Raw genomic sequence first — 20,026 nt, forward strand, 5'->3', positions numbered from 1 at the left:
CCCCCTCGAGCCTGTTACACAGGAACAGGAGGCGGCCCGTTCAGCCCCTCGGGCCTGTTACACAGGAACAGGAGGAGGCCCATTTAGTCCCCTCGAGCCTGTTACACAGGAACAGGAGGAAGCCCATTCAGCCCCTCGAGCCTGTTACACAGGAACAGGAGGAGGTCCATTCAGACCCCTCGAGCCTGTTACACAGGAACAGGAGGAGGTCCATTCAGACCCCTTGAGCCTGTTACACAGGAACAGGAGGAGGCCCATTCAGCCCCTCGAGCCTGTTACACAGGAACAGGAGGAGGCCCATTCAGTCCCCTCGAGCCTGTCACACAGGAGCAGGAGGAGGCCCTCTGAGCAAATGCGACGCACTCTTTTGCGGTGTGGTGATAGAAGGCCCACGACACATCAAACGTCCTTCCCTGCTGCAGCAGCGACAGTGTGACAGGGAGATGATGCAGACGATGGGTAATTAATTAATTAATGCCTCCACCGTGAACACGCAGCTCTCCAAACGTGTCCACTCGCTCAGCGCTATCTGGCGTTCTGTTAATTAGTCTGTGTGATCATCGAATAGAATCGTCGAACAGTACAGCACAGGAGGAGGCTATTCTGCTGATCGGGTCTGTGCCAACTCTTTCGTTCTCACAATATTTCTCTTCTCTGCACAGCTTTACTCTGCATCTAACCCGTGCTGTACCTGCCCTGGGAGTGTTTGATGGGACAGTGTAGAGGGAGCTTTACTCTGTATCTAACCCCGTGCTGTACCTGCCCTGGGAGTGTTTGATGGGACAGTTTAGAGGGAGCTTTACTCTGTATCTAACCCATGCTGTACCTGCCCTGGGAGTGTTTGATGCGACAGTGTAGAGGGAGCTTTACTCTGTATCTAACCCCGTGCTGTACCTGCCCTGGGAGTGTTTGATGGGACAGTGTAGAGGGAGCTTTACTCTGTATCTAACCCCGTGCTGTACCAGCCCTGGGAGTGTTTGATGGGACAGTGTAGAGGGAGCTTTACTCTGTATCTAACCCCGTGCTGTACCTGCCCTGGGAGTGTTTGATGGGACAGTGTAGAGGGAGCTTTACTCTGTATCTAACCCGTGCTGTACCTGCCCTGGGAGTGTTTGATGGGACAGTGTAGAGGGAGCTTTACTCTGTATCTAACCCGTGCTGTACCTGCCCTGGGAGTGTTTGATGGGTCAGTGCAGAGGGAGCTTTACTCTGTATCTAACCCCGTGCTGTACCTGCCCTGGGAGTGTTTGATGGGACAGTGTAGAGGGAGCTTTACTCTGTATCTAACCCCGTGCTGTACCTGCCCTGGGAGTGTTTGATGGGTCAGTGCAGAGGGAGCTTTACTCTGTATCTAACCCCGTGCTGTACCTGCCCTGGGATTGTTTGATGGGACAGTGTAGAGGGAGCTTTACTCTGTATCTAACCCCGTGCTGTACCTGCCCTGGGAGTGTTTGATGGGACAGTGTAGAGGGAGCTTTACTCTGTATCTAACCCCGTGCTGAACCTGCCCTGGGAGTGTTTGATGGGACAGTGTAGAGGGAGCTTTACTCTGTACCTAACCCGTGCTGTACCTGCCCTGGGATTGTTTGATGGGACAGTGTAGAGGGAGCATTACACTATATCTAACCCGTGCTGTACCTGCCCTGGGAGTGTTTGATGGGACAGTGTAGAGGGAGCTTTACTCTGTATCTAACCCCGTGCTGTACCTGCCCTGGGAGTGTTTGATGGGACAGTGTAGAGGGAGATTTACTCTGTATCTAACCCGTGCTGTACCTGCCCTGGGAGTGTTTGATGGGACAGTGTAGAGGGAGCTTTACTCTGTATCTAACCCGTGCTGTACCTGCCCTGGGAGTGTTTGATGGGACAGTGTAGTGGGAGATTTCCTCCTTTCTGGTGCCGTGACGCTTGTGAGGCACAGTCGATGGCGAACTGCCGATTGGAAAGAGAGTCTCGGCTGCGCAAACTGTTAAAAGGTCTCATTATTTTCTTTACAACGACAAATTCAGTTCGCGACTCGCGGAAAGAACGTCCGACGACCATCGCACGTTCGCTACACTTCGCATAATTCATGGCTAGCTCCGCGCCGACAAACAAACCAAAACCGCGACTCAAAAATCAGACAGAGAGAGAGGCACAGCATGTTGGGGAAAAAAAAAATCACCGAAAGTCTCCTCAAGCGGGATCTCCGAGGGTTGGGGGTGAAGGGTCGGAGGTCGCTGCCTGCTCCCCCTTCCAACCTCTCCCGGGGGGAAGTCAATCTACAAGTTGGAGGTGGCTAACTTCTCTGTTGCTGCTCCGACCTTGTCCTCGTGCGCCGCTGCCGAACCGATGCCGCCTGCACGGTGATCCGGAGTGTCTCCCCTGGGAGACGGGGCAGTGAGGCTAGTATTAGTGACCAGAGCCACATCCTCCCCCGCACCCAGGGATCAGCCAACTCAGAACTGGCTGGGGAGGGGAGGGGAGGGCGGTGGAAGCTGGGGGGGTGGGACGGGGTAGTGTGGGTGGGGGAAGGGGGAAAAGACCCGGGCCCTTCACGGGTCTGTGTGGGTCGGGAGAGAAGAGAGAAAGAGGGAGACAGGGAGAGAGAGAGAGAGAGGGAGAGAGAGACAGAGAGCGAGAGAGAGCGAGAGATCCTCGGGGTCACGGTATGAGAATCAGGGTCAGGGAGCGAGAGGTCCTCAGATCCAGGTGCAGGGGGAAGGGGGTGTGGCGGTCAGGAGAGAAGAGAGAAAGAGGGAGACAGGGAGAGAGAGAGAGAGAGAGAGAGAGAGAGAGATCCTCGGGGTCACGGTATGAGAATCAGGGTCAAGGAGCGAGAGGTCCTCAGATCCAGGTGCAGGGGGAAGGGGGTGTGGGGGTCGAGAGATCCCTCTGGGAGTGGAGGGAGGAGGAGAGGGGTAGGCAGAGCCCTTGTGGGGCCGTGCTGCTCCTCGGGGAGCGGAGGGTGGAGTAGTGGGGTAGGCAGAGCCCTCGTGGGGCCGTGCTGCCCCTCGGGGAGCGGAGGGTGGGGGAGAGGGGTAGGCAGAGCCCTCGTGGGGCCGTGCTGCCCCTCAGGGAGTGGAGGGAGGGGCGGGGAAACCCCTCAGGGACCGTGCTGCCCCTCGGGGACCGTGCTGCCTCTCAGGGAGTGGAGGGAGGGGCGGGTAAACCCCTCAGGGACCGTGCTGCCCCTCAGGGACCGTGCTGCCCCTCAGGGACCGTGCTGCCGCTCAGGGAGTGGAGGGAGGGGCGGGTAAACCCCTCAGGGACCGTGCTGCCCCTCAGGGACCGTGCTGCCCCTCAGGGACCGTGCTGCCCCTCAGGGACCGTGCTGCCGCTCAGGGAGTGGAGGGAGGGGCGGGTAAACCCCTCAGGGACCGTGCTGCCCCTCAGGGACCGTGCTGCCGCTCAGGGAGTGGAGGGAGGGCCGGATAAACCCCTCAGGGACTGTGCTGCCCCTGAGGGTGCGGAGGGAGGGGCGGGTTAACCCCTCAGGGACCGTGCTGCCCCTCGGAGTGGAGGGAGGGGCGGGTAAACCACTCGGACTGTGCTGCCCCTCAGGGAGTGGGGGGAAGGGCAGAGGGGCGGGTAAACCCCTCAGGGAGCGGAGGGAGGGGCAGATTCAACCCTCAGGGTCCGCCGTGGTGCCCCATCAGATTGTGGAGCAACCTCTGTCGCCCGGCCGAATAGTCATCCTCGTCCACATTGACCAGCAGCCGGATGGCCTCGTGCCCCACCGCCTGCTTGAGGGAGTCGGTGATGAAGACGCCCTTGAGGGCCTCCAGCAGCGAGCCGTTGATGTAGTCGCGCCAGAAGGCGTCCAGGTAGGTCAGCTCGGAGAACTTGATGTCGCAGATGATGGAGCCCAGGTCCCGAGACTTCAGGATGGTGTTGGCCTGGGAGAAGCGCTCGAACTGGCGCTCCAGCGGGTCGGGCTTGTTGGAGAACACGTTGCCGTCCAGCGCCGTCTCGTGCTGGCAGTACTCGGCCCGGACCCGCAGTCGGATATCTGAGAGAGAGAGAGAGGGGAGAGAGTTAGAGCAGGAACAGAGCGGGGAGGGCGAGGGGCGAGAGGCAGAGGGCGAGGGACAACAACAACTGGCATTTATATAGCACCTTTACCGCTGTAAAAACTCCCAAGGTGCTTCACAGGAGCGATTATCTGACAGAATTTGACACGGAGCCACATCAGGAGATATTAGGGCAGGTGACCAAAAGCTGGGTCAAAGAGGGAGGTTTTAAGGAGCCTTTTAAAGGAGGAGAGAGAGGCGGAGAGGTTTAGGGAGGGAATTCCAGAGCTCGGGGCCCAGGCAGCTGAAGGCACGGCCGCCAATGGTGGAGCGATGGAAATCGGGGGATGCTCAAGAGGGCAGAATTGGAGGAGCGCAGAGATCTCGGAGGGTTGCAGGGGCTGGAGAAGGTCACAGAGATAGGGAGGGTTGTAGGGGGTTACAGAGATAGGGAGCGTTGTAGGGGCTGGAGGAGGTTACAGAGATAGGGAGGGGTGTAGGAGGTTACAGAGATAGGGAGGGGTGTAGGGGCTGGAGGAGGTTACAGAGATAGGGAGGGTTGTAGGGGCTGGAGGAGGTTACAGAGATAGGGAGGGGTGTAGGGGCTGGAGGAGGTTACAGAGATAGAGAGGGGTGCAGGGGCTGGAGGAGGTTACAGAGATAGGGTGGGGTGCGGGGGTTGGAGGAGGTTACAGAGATAGGGAGGGTTGTAGGGGCTGGAGGAGGTTACAGAGATAGGGAGGGGTGCAGGGGCTGGAGGAGCTTACAGAGTTAGGGAGGGTTGCCGGGGCTGGAGGAGGTTACAGAGATAGGGAGGGTTGTAGGGGCTGGAGGAGGTTACAGAGATAGGGAGTGGTGTAGGGGCTGGAGGAGGTTACAGAGATAGAGAGGGGTGCAGGGGCTGGAGGAGGTTACAGAGATAGGGAGGGGTGTAGGGGCTGCAGGAGGTTACAGAGATAGGGAGGGGTGTAGGGGCTGGAGGAGGTTACAGGGATAGGGAGGGGTGTAGGGGCTGGAGGAGGTTACAGGGATAGGGAGGGGTGTCGGGGCTGGAGGAGGTTACAGGGATAGGGAGGGGTGTCGGGGCTGGAGGAGGTTACAGGGATAGGGAGGGGTGTCGGGGCTGGAGGAGGTTACAGGGATAGGGAGGGGTGTCGGGGCTGGAGGAGGTTACAGAGATAGGGAGGGGTGTAGGGGCTGGAGGAGGTTACAGAGATAGGGAGGGGTGTCGGGGCTGGAGGAGGTTACAGGGATAGGGAGGGGTGTAGGAGGTTACAGGGATAGGGAGGGGTGTAGGGGCTGGAGGAGGTTACAGAGATAGGGAGGGAGCGAGGAGGCCATGGAGAGGATGAGAATTTTAAAATCGAGGCGTTGCCGGACTGGGAGCCAATGTGGGGCAGCGAGCACGGGGTGACGGGTGAACGGGACGAGTTAGGACACGGGGCAGCGGGAGTTTTGGATGACCTCAAGTTTAGGTAGGGCGGAACGTGGGAGGCTGGCCAGGAGTGCATTGGAATAGTCCAGTCTAGAGGGGTCAAAGACATGGACGAGGGTTTCAGCAGCGGATGAGCTGAGGCAAAGGCAGAGACGGGCGATGTTCCAGAGGTGGAACGAGGCGGTCTTGGGTACGGAGTGGACGGGTGGTGGGAAAACTGATCTCGGGGTGGAAGGGGACACCGAGGTTTGCCAACTGTGTGGTTAAGCCTCAGACTGCGGCCAGGGAGAGGGACGGAGTCGGCGGCTGGGGAATACAGTTTGTGCATATTTAGCCGGAAGTAAATTTCTGCTGGCCCTGGATTCAGACACTGTGGAGGGATCGAGAAACGCGGGATGAGAAGCCATTGCAGGAGATTCTGGGGCCGCGACTGCATCGATGTGACTGGATGGAGGAGGGGGAGTCCCATAGGCGGACAGGGAACAGTGAGGGACGGACAGGCGGAGACCCCGCGCTACGATCAGACTCTCACCGCAAGTCTGCTTCTCCTTGGTGTCCAGGACAGTCGATTTCTTCCGCTTGCCCCGAGAGTTCCCAGGGGCTCTGCCCCGATACAGTCTCTGTCGGAGGGGCTGCGGAGTGGCGGGGGAACAGTACAGCAAGCGATGGGACAGATCTGCAGAAAGAGTAATGGGAGAGGGTAGAGGGAGCTTTACTCTGTATCTAACCCGTTGTACCTGCCTTGGGAGTGTTCGATGGGACAGTGTAGAGGGAGCTTTACTCTGTATCTAACCCATGCTGTACCTGCCCTGGGAGTGTTTGATGGGACAGTGTAGAGGGAGCTTTACTCTGTATCTAACCCGTGCTGTACCTGTCCTGGGAGTGTTTGATGGGACAGTGTAGAGGGAGCATTACTCTGTATCTAACCCCGTGCTGTACCTGCCCTGGGAGTGTTTGATGGGACAGTGTAGAGGGTGCTTTACTCTGTATCTAACCCGTGCTGTACCTGCCCTGGGAGTGTTTGATGGGACAGTGCAGAGGGAGCTTTACTCTGTATCTAACCCCGTGCTGTACCTGCCCTGGGAGTGTTTGATGGGACAGTGCAGAGGGAGCTTTACTCTGTATCTAACCCATGCCGTACCTGCCCTGGGAGTCTTTGATGGGACAGTGTAGAGGGAGCTTTACTCTGTATCTAACCTCTGCTGTACCTGCCCTGGGAGTGTTTGACGGGACAGTGTAGAGGGAGCTTTACTCTGTATCTAACCCCGTGCTGTACCTGCCCTGGGAGTGTTTGATGGGTCAGTGTAGAGGGAGCTTTACTCTGTATCTAACCCGTGCTGTACCTGCCCTGGGAGTGTTTGATGGGTCAGTGTAGAGGGAGCTTTACTCTGTATCTAACCCGTGCTGTACCTGCCCTGGGAGTGTTTGACGGGACAGTGTAGAGGGAGCTTTACTCTGTATCGAACCCCGTGCTGTACCTGATTTGCCGTATTCTGATCCTCCAGTCGCCGACAATGTTCGAGGCATCACGTATGTCACTGACGTGTCCTCCAGGTATTTGTCCACCGGATCCGGAGACACTGGAAGATGGAGGAGGAGAAGGAGTTAGCTGTCTGTTCGCCGGTACCTGTTACACTATCGGCTCGGTCACCACGTTTCCCGCCGGATCTCCGAGCTCCCGGAGCCTCCCTGTACCTTTAGAATCGGCCCAACCTCAGACACCAAATAAATCCCTTTCCGGTAATTATCTGCGGTGCTGGAAACATCCCAGACAAGAATGGACAGAACTCGCCTTCTTCCACCTCCGGACGTTCCAAAGCACTTCACAGCCAAGGTGCTCAGTGTTTTAAATGTAGGAACCGCGGCAGCTAATTTGCACACAATTCCACTTTCCCTGGATTCCCCTCGAGTCAAAAAATCTATCGATCTCGGTCTGGAATATACTCAATGACGGAGCCTCCACAGCCCTGTGGGGCAGAGAGTTCCAAAGATTCACCGCCCTCTGAGTGAAGAAATTCCTCCTCATCTCTGGTGTGCATGTACACAGATCCCTGAAGGCAGCAGGACAGGTAGATAAGGTGGTTAAAAAGGCATATGGGATCCTTGCCTTCATTAGCCGAGGCATAGAATATAAGAGCAGGGAGGTTATGATGGAGCTGTACAAAACACTAGTTAGGCCACAGCTGGAATACTGTGTGCAGTTCTGGTCGCCACACTATAGGAGGGATGTGATTGCATTGGAGAGGGTGCAGAGGAGATTCACCAGGATGTTACGTGGGCTGGAGCGCTTCAGCTATGAAGAGAGACTGGACAGGCTGGGGTTGCTTTTCCTTGGAGCAGAGAAGGTTGAGGGGGGGACCTGATTGAGGTATACAAAGAAACATAGAAGATCAGAGCAGGAGTAGGCCATTCGGCCCCTCGAGCCTGCTCCGCCATTCAATGAGATCATGGCTGATCATCCAAATTCAGTACCCTGTCCCTGCCCTCTCCCCATACCCCGTGATCCCTTTAGCCTTAAGAAACATATCTAACTCCTTCTTGAATATATTTAATAAGTTGGCCTCAACTGCCTTGTGTGGTAGAGAATTCCACAGGTTCACCACTCTCTGGGTGAAGAAATTCCTCCTCCTCTCAGTCCTAAACGGTTTACCCCTTATCCTTAGACTGTGACCCCTGGTTCTGGACTCCCCCGACCATCGGGAATATCCTTCCTGCATCTAGTCTGTCCAGTCCTGTTAGAATTTTATAAGTTTCAATGAGATCCCCTCTCATTCTTCTAAACTCCAGCGAGTATAAGCCCAATCGACCCAGTCTCTCCTCATACGTCATTCCTGCCATCCCAGGTATCAGTCTGGTGAATCTTCGCTGCACTCCCTCCATGGCAAGAACGTCCTTCCTCAGATAAGGTGATCAAAACTGCACACAATACTCGAGGTGTGGCCTCACCAAGGCCCTGTACAACTGTAGCAAGACATCCTTGTTCTTGTACTCGAACCCTTTCGCTACGAAGGCCGACGTACCATTTGGCTTCTTAACCGCCTGCTGCGCCCGCGTGCTCACCTGCAGCGACTGGCGCACGAGGACGCCCGGGTCTCGTCGCACTTCCCCTTCTCCCAATCTATTGCCGTTCAGATGATAATTACGAGGGGCGTAGATAGGGTAGATAGAAAGGAACTTTCCCCCCCCCCCCCCCCCCGAGTAGAGGGGTCAATAACCAGGGGGCATAGTTTCAAGGTAAGGGGCGGGAGGTTTAGAGGGGATTTGAGGAAGAACTTATTCACCCAGAGGGTGGTTGGAATCTGGAACTCACCGCCTGAAAGGGTGGTCGAGGCAGGAACCCTCACGACATTCGAGAAGCATTTAGACGAGCACTCGAAACGCCACAGCAGACATAGAAACATAGAAGGTCGGAGCAGGAGTCGGCCGTTCGGCCCCTCGGGCCCGCTCCGCCGTTCGACGAGATCGCGGCCGATCCGATCCTGACCGCCGATCCGCTGTGACGGAACCGTCTCCTGAATCTAACGGAATCGGACGCACGAAATCGGAGCGGGATCGGGCTACGCGGCCCCTGGGCCCGCTCCGCTACCCGCGGGGCCGCGACCGATCCGGACCTAGACTCGTGTCCAAATTCCTGCCCGCTCCCCGTAACCCTTAATTCCCTTGACTTCTAGGAAAGTGTCTATTTCTGTTTGAAATTGATGTCACGATGTAGCTTGGACAGCTTTTTGGGGCAGCATATTCCATGGACCTACCACCCTCTGAGCGAAGTAGTTCCTCCTCGTCTCGGTTTTGAAAGAGCAGCCCCTTATTCTAAGACTCCGCCCCCTAGTTCTAGTTTCACCCATCATCGGGAACATCCTCCCCGCATCCGCCCGATCCAACCCCTTCGCGACCTTCTACGTTTCGATAAGATGGCCTCTCGTTCTTCTGAACTCCAACGAGTAGAGTCCCGATCTACTCGACCTCTCCTCGTGCGTCCGTCCCCTCGTCCCCGGGATCGACCGAGCGAACCTTCTTTGTACCGACGTCGTCGGAAAACACGGCGTCGGATCCCCGCGTGGGGAATCGTCGAAAGCGACGGCGCGGAATGAGGCCGTTTCGGCGCGCCGTGTCCGCGCCGGCCGGTAAAGAGCTGTCCTGCCCGATCCCGCTTCCCGGCTCTTGGTGCGTGGCCCTGCGTGTCGGAGCGTCCCGAGTGCGCGTCCGAGCGCATTGTCAATGCGGCGAGGGTTCCTGCCTCTCCCGCCCCTTTCGGGCAGGGAGCTCCAGACCCCCACGACCCTCTGGGTGAAGAAATGTCCCTTCGAATCCCCTCTGACCCTTCCCCCGATTACTTTAAATCTGCGCCCCCTGGTTCGAGAGCCCTCCGCTGAGGGAAAGAGGTCCTTTCGAGCCACTCTATCTAGGCCCGTCATAATTTGACCCACCTCAATAAAGGTCTCCCCTCGGCCTCCTCTGTCCCAAGGATAACGAGCCCAGCCTATCCTCCTAGCGGCGATTCTCTACTCTCGGCGACATCCTTGTAAATCTCCTCCGTCCCCTCTCGAGTGCGATCGCGTCGATCCTGTAATGCGGCGACCAGAACCGCACGCGGTATTGTAGACGAGGCAAACCGTCTGGCGGCGCGGTACGGCAGCTGCGGCTGCTGCGACCGGAAAGCCCTGCGGCGGGCGGTCCAAACCGCCCGACGCGTTACCGGCGCCCGGCTACCGACCGTAATAGAGCACGTGTGCCAGAAACGCTGTCTACGGAGGTCGCGGGCCGTCGTCGAAGAGCCTACCCGCCCCGGCCGCGGTCTGTTCGCCCTCCTGCCGTCTGGGAGACGCTACGGGTGCGTTCGCACCCGGACGACCGGATTTCGGACCGGCTCCTTTCCCGGGGCTGTCGTCCGACCGAACTCCGCAAATCAACTCTAAAGCCTGCGCGTCTGCCGACGCGCTTTATTGCGGTCGCGTTGATGTGAATGTGTCACGAGCCGAATGAATGTCGAACGTTGAAATGTCTCGATCTAAACGTACGCTCTCGGCAGCGGCGAGCCTACGTTTCGTCGTACCGCGCTTGTGCGCTAACGGTGACGGTCAAAGTTGATTTGATTTGATGTGATGATCTAGCGTCCTGTACAGTTGAAGCATAACCTCCCTGCTCTTGTGTTCTATGCCACGGCTAATGAAGGCGAGCGCGCCGTACGCCTTCTTAACCGCCTTATCCACCTGGCCTGCTACCTTCGGGGATCTGTGGACGTGCACCACGAGGTCCCTTTGTTCCTCTGCGCTGCTCGGCGTCCCACCGTTTAACGTGTGTTCCCTTTCCTCGTCGGCCCTCCCCACGTGCGCTACCTCGCGCTGCTCCGGATTGAATCGCATTTGCCGCTGTTCTGGCCGCCTGACCGATTTATTGCTGTCTTCCTGCGGTCTGCGGCTTCCTTCTTCGGTCTCGGCCGCGCGGCCGATTTTCGTCTCGTCTGCAAACTTCTTCATCCGACCCCCTGTGTTCAAGTCGAGGTCGTCGACGTGTACCGCAAAAAGCGAGGGACCGAGTGCCGAGCCCTGCGGAACGCCGCCGGAAACGGCCTCCCGGTCGCACAAACCCCCGTCGACCGCGACCCTCTGCTTAGAAACGTCGATAGGAGCAGGCCGTTCGGCCCCTCGGGCCCGCTCCGCCGCTCGACGAGATCGCGGCCGATCGTCCAAATTCAGCACCCGGTCCCTGCCTTCTCCCCGTCTCCCTCGACGCCCTTAGCCTCGAGAAACATCTCCGACTCCTCGTCGAGTATCCTTAACGAATTGGCCTCGGCCGCCTTCTGCGGTCGAGAATTGCACAGGTTCGCCGCTCTCTGGGTGAAGAAATTCCTCCTCGTCTCTGTCCTGGCCGGCCTGCCCCTCGGCCTTGGACTGCGACCCCCGGTTCTGCGCTCCCCCGCCGTCGGGAACGTCCTTCCCGCGTCCGGTGTGTCCGGCGCTGTCGGAATGCGAGAAGCTTCGACGAGACGCCCTCTCGTTCTTCTGAACTCCGGCGAGCGCGAGCCCGATCGAGCCGATCCGTCCCCGCGCGTCGTCCCGGGCGTCGGTGCGGCGAACGTTCGCGCCGAACTCCCTCCGCGGCGAGGACGTCCTTCCTCGGACGAGGCGACCGAAACCGCGCGCGGCGCTCGAGGCGCGGTCTCGCCGGGGCCCCGTGCGACAGACGCCTCGACCGTGCGCGTTCCGTTTGCCGCGCTTCTGCTCTCGCCCCCTTCCCCCTCCCTCCCGGAACGGCGACCGTGTTCCCCTCGCCTTCGCCTTTCGGCCCGCCGGCCTCCGCCTTCGACGGCTCGTCCTCCGCCGTTTGCGGCGCGATCCCGCCGCCGGACGCGTCTTCCCCTCCCCTTTCGGCGTTCCGTCGCGGCCGCTCCCTCCGCGACGCCCCGGTCCGCGCCCCCGTCGCCCCTTCCCCTTCGCCCGGCGCCTTCCCGTGCGAGCGCAGGAGACGCGACGCCTGGGTTGAAGAGAGAGAGAGAGGGAGAGGGGGTGGGGGGGGGCTCCCTCCCGGCGCCGCGAGGGTTAATGGCAGAGCGGGGGCGGGGCCGGCGCGGCGAGGGTTAATGGCTGAGCGGGGGCGGTCCCGGCGCAGCGAGGGTTAAAGAGAGAGAGAGGCGGGGCCCGGCGCATCGAGGGTTAAAGAGAGAGAGAGGCTGTCCCGGCGCAGCGAGGGTTAATGGCAGAGCGGGGGCGGGGCCCGGCGCGGCGAGGGTTAATGGCGGAGCGGGGCGCTCCCGGCGCGGCGAGGGTTAAAGAGAGAGAGAGGCTGCCCCGGCGCAGCGAGGGTTAATGGCAGAGCGGGGGCGGGGCCCGGCGCGGCGAGGGTTAATGGCGGAGCGGGGCGCTCCCGGCGCGGCGAGGGTTAAAGAGAGAGAGAGGCTGCCCCGGCGCAGCGAGGGTTAATGGCAGAGCGGGGGCGGGGCCCGGCGCAGCGAGGGTTAATGGCAGAGCGGGGCGCTCCCGGCGCAGCGAGGGTTAAAGAGAGAGAGAGGCTGCCCCGGCGCTGCGAGGGTTAACGGCAGAGCGGGGCGGGGCCCGGCGCAGCGAGGGTTAAATGGGGAGCGGGGGCGGGGCCTGGCGCTGCGAGGGTTAACGGCAGAGCGGGGCGGGGCCCGGCGCAGCGAGGGTTAAAGGCGGAGCGGGGGCGGGGCCCGGCGCGGCGAGGGTTAATGGCAGAGCGGGGGCGGGGCCCGGCGCAGCGAGGGTTAATGGCAGAGCGGGGCGCTGCCCGACGCAGCGAGGGTTAATGGCAGAGCGGGGGCGGGGCCCGGCGCAGCGAGGGTTAATGGCAGAGCGGGGGCGCTGCCCGACGCAGCGAGGGTTAATGGCAGAGCGGGGGGCTCCCTCCTGGCGCTGCGAGGGTTAACTCGGGAGGCCAGCCACTGTGTGCAGCTGAAGGCACTTGACAAGGGCGAGGCCAGTCATGTGAGGACGCTGCTTCTCCTGCACTCGGCCTCAGCAAGTCCTGCTTGCAGCACCTATAAAGAGAGGCTCGGCGTTGCGGCCTTGCACGGAGTGCGGCGCTTCACAGAGTGGGCCCGGGACGGACTGCCCGGGGCGACGGGAGTCGGGGGAGTCCGGGGAGTGAGGCGAGGCCGAGGCCGCGGAGCGGGGCCGCGGAGGGCTCCGGAGACCGGGTGAGGCTCGCTTGACCGGTGGCGTTGAACTGAGGTCGCTGAAGTGGCTTCGAGGTGGGGGGGGGGAGGCTGTGCCGGGAGAGCCCGGCCCCGCCACGTGCTGCTCTCGCTCTGTGTGGGAATGCCGGTCGATTCGAGTCCGATGGCTTTCTCGGCGTGACCAGTCGCGTCCGATGTAGCCGAAACGTCGACTCTGTTTCTCTCTCCGCGGACGCCGCCTGGCCTGCTGAGTTTTTCGCGGCGTTTTCCGTCGTTCTTTTGTACTCTGTGCCTGTCGATTGTAATCCGGGTTTTATTCTCCACGGGGATAGTGATTTCGTTTAGTAGTGCGTGTTTTAGCCAGTGTTTTGGAAGGCTTTCGATAAAGTCCCGCATGAGACACTAGCGTGCAAAGTTAAGGCACGTGGGACTGGGGGCAAGGTATTGACTTGGATAGAGAACTGGCTGGCGGACAGAAAGCAAAGAGTTGGAATAAACGGGTCTTTTTCCGAGTGGCAGGCCGTGACTAGTGGGGTACTGCAGGGATCGGTCCTTGGGCCCCGGCTATTCACAATATATATTAACGATCTGGACGAGGGAACTGGATGTAATATCTCCAAGTTTGCAGACGACACAAAGCTGGGTGGGCGTGTGTGCTGTGAGGAGGATGCCGAGAAACTCCAGGGCGATTTGGACAGGTTGGGGGATTGGGCAGAAGCACGGCAGTTGCAGTATAACGTGGATAAATGCGAGGTTATCCGCTTCGGTGGCAAAAACAGGAAGGCAATTATCTGAACGGCAATAGATTGGGAGAAGGGGAAGTGCAACGAGACCTGGGTGTCCTTGTGCACCAGTCGCTGAAGGTAAGCATGCAGGTGCAGCAGGCGGTTAAGAAGGCAAATGGTACGTCGGCCTTCGTAGCGAAAGGATTCGAGTACAGGAGCGAGGATGTCTTGCTGCAGTTGAGAACACACCTCGAGTATCGTGCGCTGTTTTGGTCGCCTTACCTGAGGAAGGATGTTCTTGCCACGGAGGGAGTGCAGCGAAGATTCACCAGGCCGATACCTGGGATGGCAGGAATGACGGACGAGGAGAGATTGGGTCGATTGGGCTTATACTCGTCGGAGTTTAGAAGAATGAGAGGGGATCTCATCGAAACTTATACAATTCTGACAGGACCGGACAGACCGGATGCAGGGAGGATGTTCCCGACGGTTGGGGAGTCCAGAACCAGGGGTCACAGTCTAAGGATAAGGGGTAGGCCATTTAGGACAGAAATGAGGAGGAATTTCTTCACCCAGAGAGTGGTGAACCTGTGGAATTCTCTACCACAGAAGGCAGTAGAGGCCAAGTCATTAAATATATTCAAGAAGGAGTTGGATATATTTCTTAAGGCTAAAGGGATCGAGGGAGATGGGGAGAAGGCAGGGACAGGGTACTGAATTTGGACGGTCAGCCACGATCGCGTTGAATGGCGGAGCAGGCTCGAGGGGCCGAATGGCCTACTCCTGCTCCTATCTTCTATGTTTCTAGTGCTGCACTCACTCGGTACCGGCCCCTCCGACGGTGCGGCGCTCCCTCGGTGCTGATCCTCCGACGGTGCGGCGCACCCCCCCGGTACTGACCGTCCGACGGTGCGGCGCTCCCTCGGTACTGCGCTTCCGACAGTGCGGCGCTCCCTCGGTACTGACCCTCCGACGGTGCGGCGCTCCCTCGGTACTGCCCCTCCGACAGTGCGGCGCTCCCCCCAAGTACTGACCCTCCGACAGTGCGGCGCTCCCTCGGTACTGCCCCTCCGACAGTGCGGCGCTCCCTCGGTACTGACCCTCCGACGGTGCGGCGCTCCCTCGGTACTGCCCCTCCGACAGTGCGGCGCTCCCCCCAAGTACTGACCCTCCGACAGTGCGGCGCTCCCTCGGTACTGCCCCTCCGACAGGGCGACGCTCCCCCCCAGTACTGACCCTCCGACAGTGCGGCGCTCCCTCGGTACTGCCCCTCCGACAGTGCGGCGCTCCCCCCAAGTACTGACCCTCCGACAGTGCGGCGCTCCCTCGGTACTGCCCCTCCGACAGGGCGACGCTCCCCCCCAGTACTGACCCTCCGACAGTGCAACGCTCCCCCCAAGTACTGACCCTCCGACAGTGCGGCGCTCCCTCGGTACTGCCCCTCCGACAGTGCAACGCTCCCCCCAAGTACTGACCCTCCGACAGTGCGGCGCTCCCTCGGTACTGCCCCTCCGACAGTGCGGCGCTCCCCCCCGGTACTGACCCTCCGACAGTGCGGCGCTCCCTCGGTACTACCCCGCAGTCCTACCATTCAGCACCTCATATTTGACCCAGGAACAGGAGGCCGTTCAGTCCCTAGAAACTCCTGCAGTGTCTTGCGGATGAGACGTTAAGCAGAGAGCCTGTCTGCCGTCTAGAAGTTTGGCTGGAGTCACGCCTACCTGTTTGAAAGTCCATGTTAGTCGCATCCTTGCGAGTTCCATCCTCTATTTCGGACGCTGGTGAGAGGATGAAACACCCGACTATCTGGCCTTCGATTCCACACAATTTGCTCCATGACTTCAGAAAATCCAGCTCAATTTTGCTCTCCGTGGAACTGTGGCAAATCATACTCGCCCGAGCCCGGAGTCTCTCAGGATAGAGTCAGGAACAGGAGGAGGCCCGTTCAGCCCCCTCGACCATTACACAGGAACAGGAGGAGGCCCGTTCAGGCCCTCGAGCCTGTTACACAGGAACAGGAGGAGGCCCATTCAGCCCCCTCGAGCCTGTTACACAGGAACAGGAGGAGGCCCATTCAGCCCCCTCGAGCCTGTTACACAGGAACAGGAGGAGGTATTCAGCCCCCTCGAGTCTGTTACACAGGAACAGGAGGAGGCCCATTCAGCCCCTCGAGCCTGTTACACAGGAACAGGAGGAAGCCCATTCAGCCCCTCGAGCCTGTTACACAGGAACAGGAGGAGGCCCATTCAGACCCCTCGAGCCAGTTACACAGGAACAGGAGGAGGCCCATTCAGTCCCCTCGAGCCTGTTACACAGGAACAGGAGGAGGCCCGTTCAGCCCCTCGAGCCTGTTACACAGGAACAGGAGGAGCCCCGTTCAGCCCCCTCGAGCCTGTTACACAGGAACAGGAGGAGGCCCGTTCAGCCCCTCGAGCATGTTACACAGGAACAGGAGGAGGCCCATTCAGCCCCCCTTGAGCCTGTTACACAGGAACAGGAGGAGGCCCATTCAGCCCCCTCGAGCCTGTTACACAGGAACAGGAGGAGGCCCATTCAGCCCCCTCGAACCTGTTACACAGGAACAGGAGGAGGCCCATTCAGCCCCTCGAACCTGTTACACAGGAACAGGAGGAGGCCCGTTCAGCCCCTCGAGCCTGTTACACAGGAACAGGAGGAGGCCCGTTCAGCCCCTCGAGCCTGTTACACAGGAACAGGAGGAGGCCCGTTCAGCCCCCCTCGAGCCTGTTACACAGGAACAAGAGGAGGCCCATTCAGCCCCCTCGAGCCTGTTACACAGGAACAGGAGGCCCATTCAGCCCCCTCGAGCCTGTTACACAGGAACAGGAGGAGGCCCGTTCAGCCCCCCTCGAACCTGTTACACAGGATCAGGAGGAGGCCCATTCAGCCCCCTCGAGCTTGTTACACAGGAACAGGAGGAGGCCCATTCAGCCCCCTCGAGCCTGTTACACAGGAACAGGAGGAGGCCCATTCAGCCCCTCGAACCTGTTACACAGGAACATGAGGAGGCCCATTCAGCCCCCTCGAGCCTGTTACACGGGAACAGGAGGAGGCCCATTCAGCCCCTCGAGCCTGTCCCACAGGAATGGGAAGAGGCCCTCTGAGCAAATGCGACGCACTCTTTTGCGGTGTGGCGATAGAAGGCCCACGACACCTCAAACGTCCTTCCCTGCTGGAGCAGCGACAGTGTGACAGGGAGATGAGGCAGACGACGGGTAATTAATTAATCCCTCCACCGTGAACACGCAGCTCTCCAAACGTGTCCACTCCCTCAGCGCTATCTGGCGTTCTGTTAATTCGTCCGTGTGATCATCGTATAGAATCATCGAACAGTACAGCACAGGAGGAGGCTATTCTGCTGATCGGGTCTGTGCCAACTCTTTCGTTCTCACAATATTCCTCTTCTCTGCACAGCTTTACTCTGCATCTAACCCGTGCTGTACCTGCCCTGGGAGTGTTTGATGGGACAGTGTAGAGGGAGCTTTACTCTGTACCTAACCCCGTGCTGTACCTGCCCTGAGAGTGTTTGATGGGACAGTGTAGAGGCAGCTTTACTCTGTATCTAACCCCGTGCTGTACCTGCCCTGGGAGTGTTTGATGGGACAGTGTAGAGGGAGCTTTACTCTGTATCTAACCCCGTGCTGTACCTGCCCTGGGAGTGTTTGATGGGACAGTGTAGAGGGAGCTTTACTCTGTATCTAACCCCGTGCTGTACCTGCCCTGGGAGTGTTTGATGGGGACAGTGCAGAGGGAGCTTTACTCTGTATCTAACCCCGTGCTGTACCTGCCCTGGGAGTGTTTGATGGGACAGTGTAGAGGGAGCTTTACTCTGTACCTAACCCCGTGCTGTACCTGCCCTGGGAGTGTTTGATGGGACAGTGTAGAGGGAGCTTTACTCTGTATCTAACCCCGTGCTGTACCTGCCCTGGGAGTGTTTGAGGGGACAGTGTAGAGGGAGCTTTACTCTGTATCTAACCCCGTGCTGTGAGTGTTTGATGGGACAGTGTAGAGGGAGCTTTACTCTGTATCTAACCCCATGCTGTACCTGCCCCGGGAGTGTTTGATGGGACAGTGTAGAGGGAGCTTTACTCTGTATCTAACCCCGTGCTGCACCTGCCCTGGGAGTGTTTGATGGGACAGTGTAGAGGGAGTTTTACTCTGTATCTAACCCCGTGCTGTACCTGCCCTGGGAGTGTTTGATGGGACAGTGTAGAGGGAGCTTTACTCTGTATCTAACCCCGTGCTGTACCTGCCCTGGGAGTGTTTGATGGGACAGTGTAGAGGGAGCTTTACTCTGTATCTAACCCCGTGCTGTACCTGCCCTGGGAGTGTTTGATGGGACAGTGTAGAGGGAGCTTTACTCTGTATCTAACCCCGTGCTGTACCTGCACTGGGAGTGTTTGATGGGACAGTGTCGAGGGAGCTTTACTCTGTATCTAACCCGTGCTGTACCTGCCCTGGGAGTGTTTGATGGGACAGTGTAGAGGGAGCTTTACTCTGTATTTAACCCTTGCTGTACCTGCCCTGGGAGTGTTTGATGGGACAGTGTAGAGGGACCTTTACTCTGTATCTAACCCGTGCTGTACCTGCCCTGGGAGTGTTTGATGGGACAGTGTAAAGGGACCTTTACTCTGTATCTAACCCCGTGCTGTACCTGCCCTGGGAGTGTTTGATGGGACACTGTAGAGGGAGCTTTACTCTGTATCTAACCCTGTGCTGTACCTGCCCTGGGAGTGTTTGATGGGACAGTGTAGAGGGAGCTTTACTCTGTATCTAACCCCGTGCTGTACCTGCCCTGGGAGTGTTTGATGGGACAGTGTCGAGGGAGCTTTACTCTGTATCTAACCCGTGCTGTACCTGCCCTGGGAGTGATTGATGGGACAGTGTAGAGGGAGCTTTACTCTGTATCTAACCTGTGCTGCACCTGCCCTGGGAGTGTTTGATGGGACAGTGTAGACGGAGCTTTACTCTGTATCTAACCCCGTGCTGTACCTGCCCTGGGAGTGTTTGATGGGACAGTGTAGAGGGAGCTTTACTCTGTATCTAACCCCGTGCTGTACCTGCCCTGGGAGTGTTTGATGGGACAGTGTAGAGGGAGCTTTACTTTGTATCTAACCCATGCTGTACCTGCCCTGGGAGTGTTTGATGGGACAGTGTAGAGGGAGCTTTACTCTGTATCTAACCCGTGCTGTACCTGCCCTGGGAGTGTTTGATGGGACAGTGTAGAGGGAGCTTTACTCTGTATCTAACCCCGTGCTGTACCTGCCCTGGGAGTGTTTGATGGGACAGTGTAGAGGGAGCTTTACTCTGTATCTAACCCCGTGCTGTACCTGCCCTGGGAGTGTTTGATGGGACAGTGTAGAGGGAGCTTTACTCTGTATCTAACCCCGTGCTGTACCTGCCCTGGGAGTGTTTGATGGGACAGTGTAGAGGGAGCTTTACTCTGTATCTAACCCCGTGCTGTACCTGCCCTGGGAGTGTTTGATGGGGACAGTGTAGAGGGAGCATTACGCTGTATCTAACCCCGTGCTGTACCTGCCCTGGGAGTGTTTGATGGGACAGTGTAGAGGGAGCTTTACTCTGTATCTAACCCGTGCTGTACCTGCCCTGGGAGTGTTTGACGGGACAGTGTAGTGGGAGATTTCCTCCTTTCTGGTGCCGTGACGCTTGTGAGGCACAGTCGATGGCGAACTGCCGATTGGAAAGAGAGTCTCGGCTGCGCAAAGTGTTAAAAGGTCTCATTATTTTCTTTACAACGACAAATTCAGTTCGCGACTCGCGGAAAGAACGTCCGACGACCATCGCACGTTCGCTACACTTCGCATAATTCATGGCTAGCTCCGCGCCGACAAACAAACCAAAACCGCGACTCAAAAATCAGACAGAGAGAGAGGCACAGCATGTTGGGGAAAAAAAAAATCACCGAAAGTCTCCTCAAGCGGGATCTCCGAGGGTTGGGGGTGAAGGGTCGGAGGTCGCTGCCTGCTCCCCCTTCCAACCTCTCCCGGGGGAAGTCAATCTACAAGTTGGAGGTGGCTAACTTCTCTGTTGCTGCTCCGACCTTGTCCTCGTGCGCCGCTGCCGAACCGATGCCGCCTGCACGGTGATCCGGAGTGTCTCCCCTGGGAGACGGGGCAGTGAGGCTAGTATTAGTGACCAGAGCCACATCCTCCCCCGCACCCAGGGATCAGCCAACTCAGAACTGGCTGGGGAGGGGAGGGCGGTG

The 20,026-nt window shown here is 58.7% G+C and overlaps 1 protein-coding gene across 1 annotated transcript; it reads right to left on the reverse strand.

Moving 5' to 3' along the window:
- Positions 1–3,543: 3,543 nt before the first annotated feature.
- LOC147087045 (death effector domain-containing protein-like) lies at positions 3,544–19,805 on the reverse strand (the record flags this gene model as incomplete). Its single annotated transcript, XM_085978020.1, has 4 exons — positions 3,544–3,988; positions 5,957–6,100; positions 6,903–7,004; positions 19,724–19,805. Coding segments are annotated over 4 exons (708 nt in total), but the record flags the coding sequence as incomplete, so codon positions are not given.
- Between the last annotated feature and the right edge of the window lie 221 nt (positions 19,806–20,026).

Source organism: Somniosus microcephalus, unplaced genomic scaffold (assembly GCF_052327205.1).
Source record: "Somniosus microcephalus isolate GS21.2 unplaced genomic scaffold, FLI_Smic_1.0 unresolved_chr6, whole genome shotgun sequence".
NCBI classification, from domain to species: domain Eukaryota; kingdom Metazoa; phylum Chordata; class Chondrichthyes; order Squaliformes; family Somniosidae; genus Somniosus; species Somniosus microcephalus.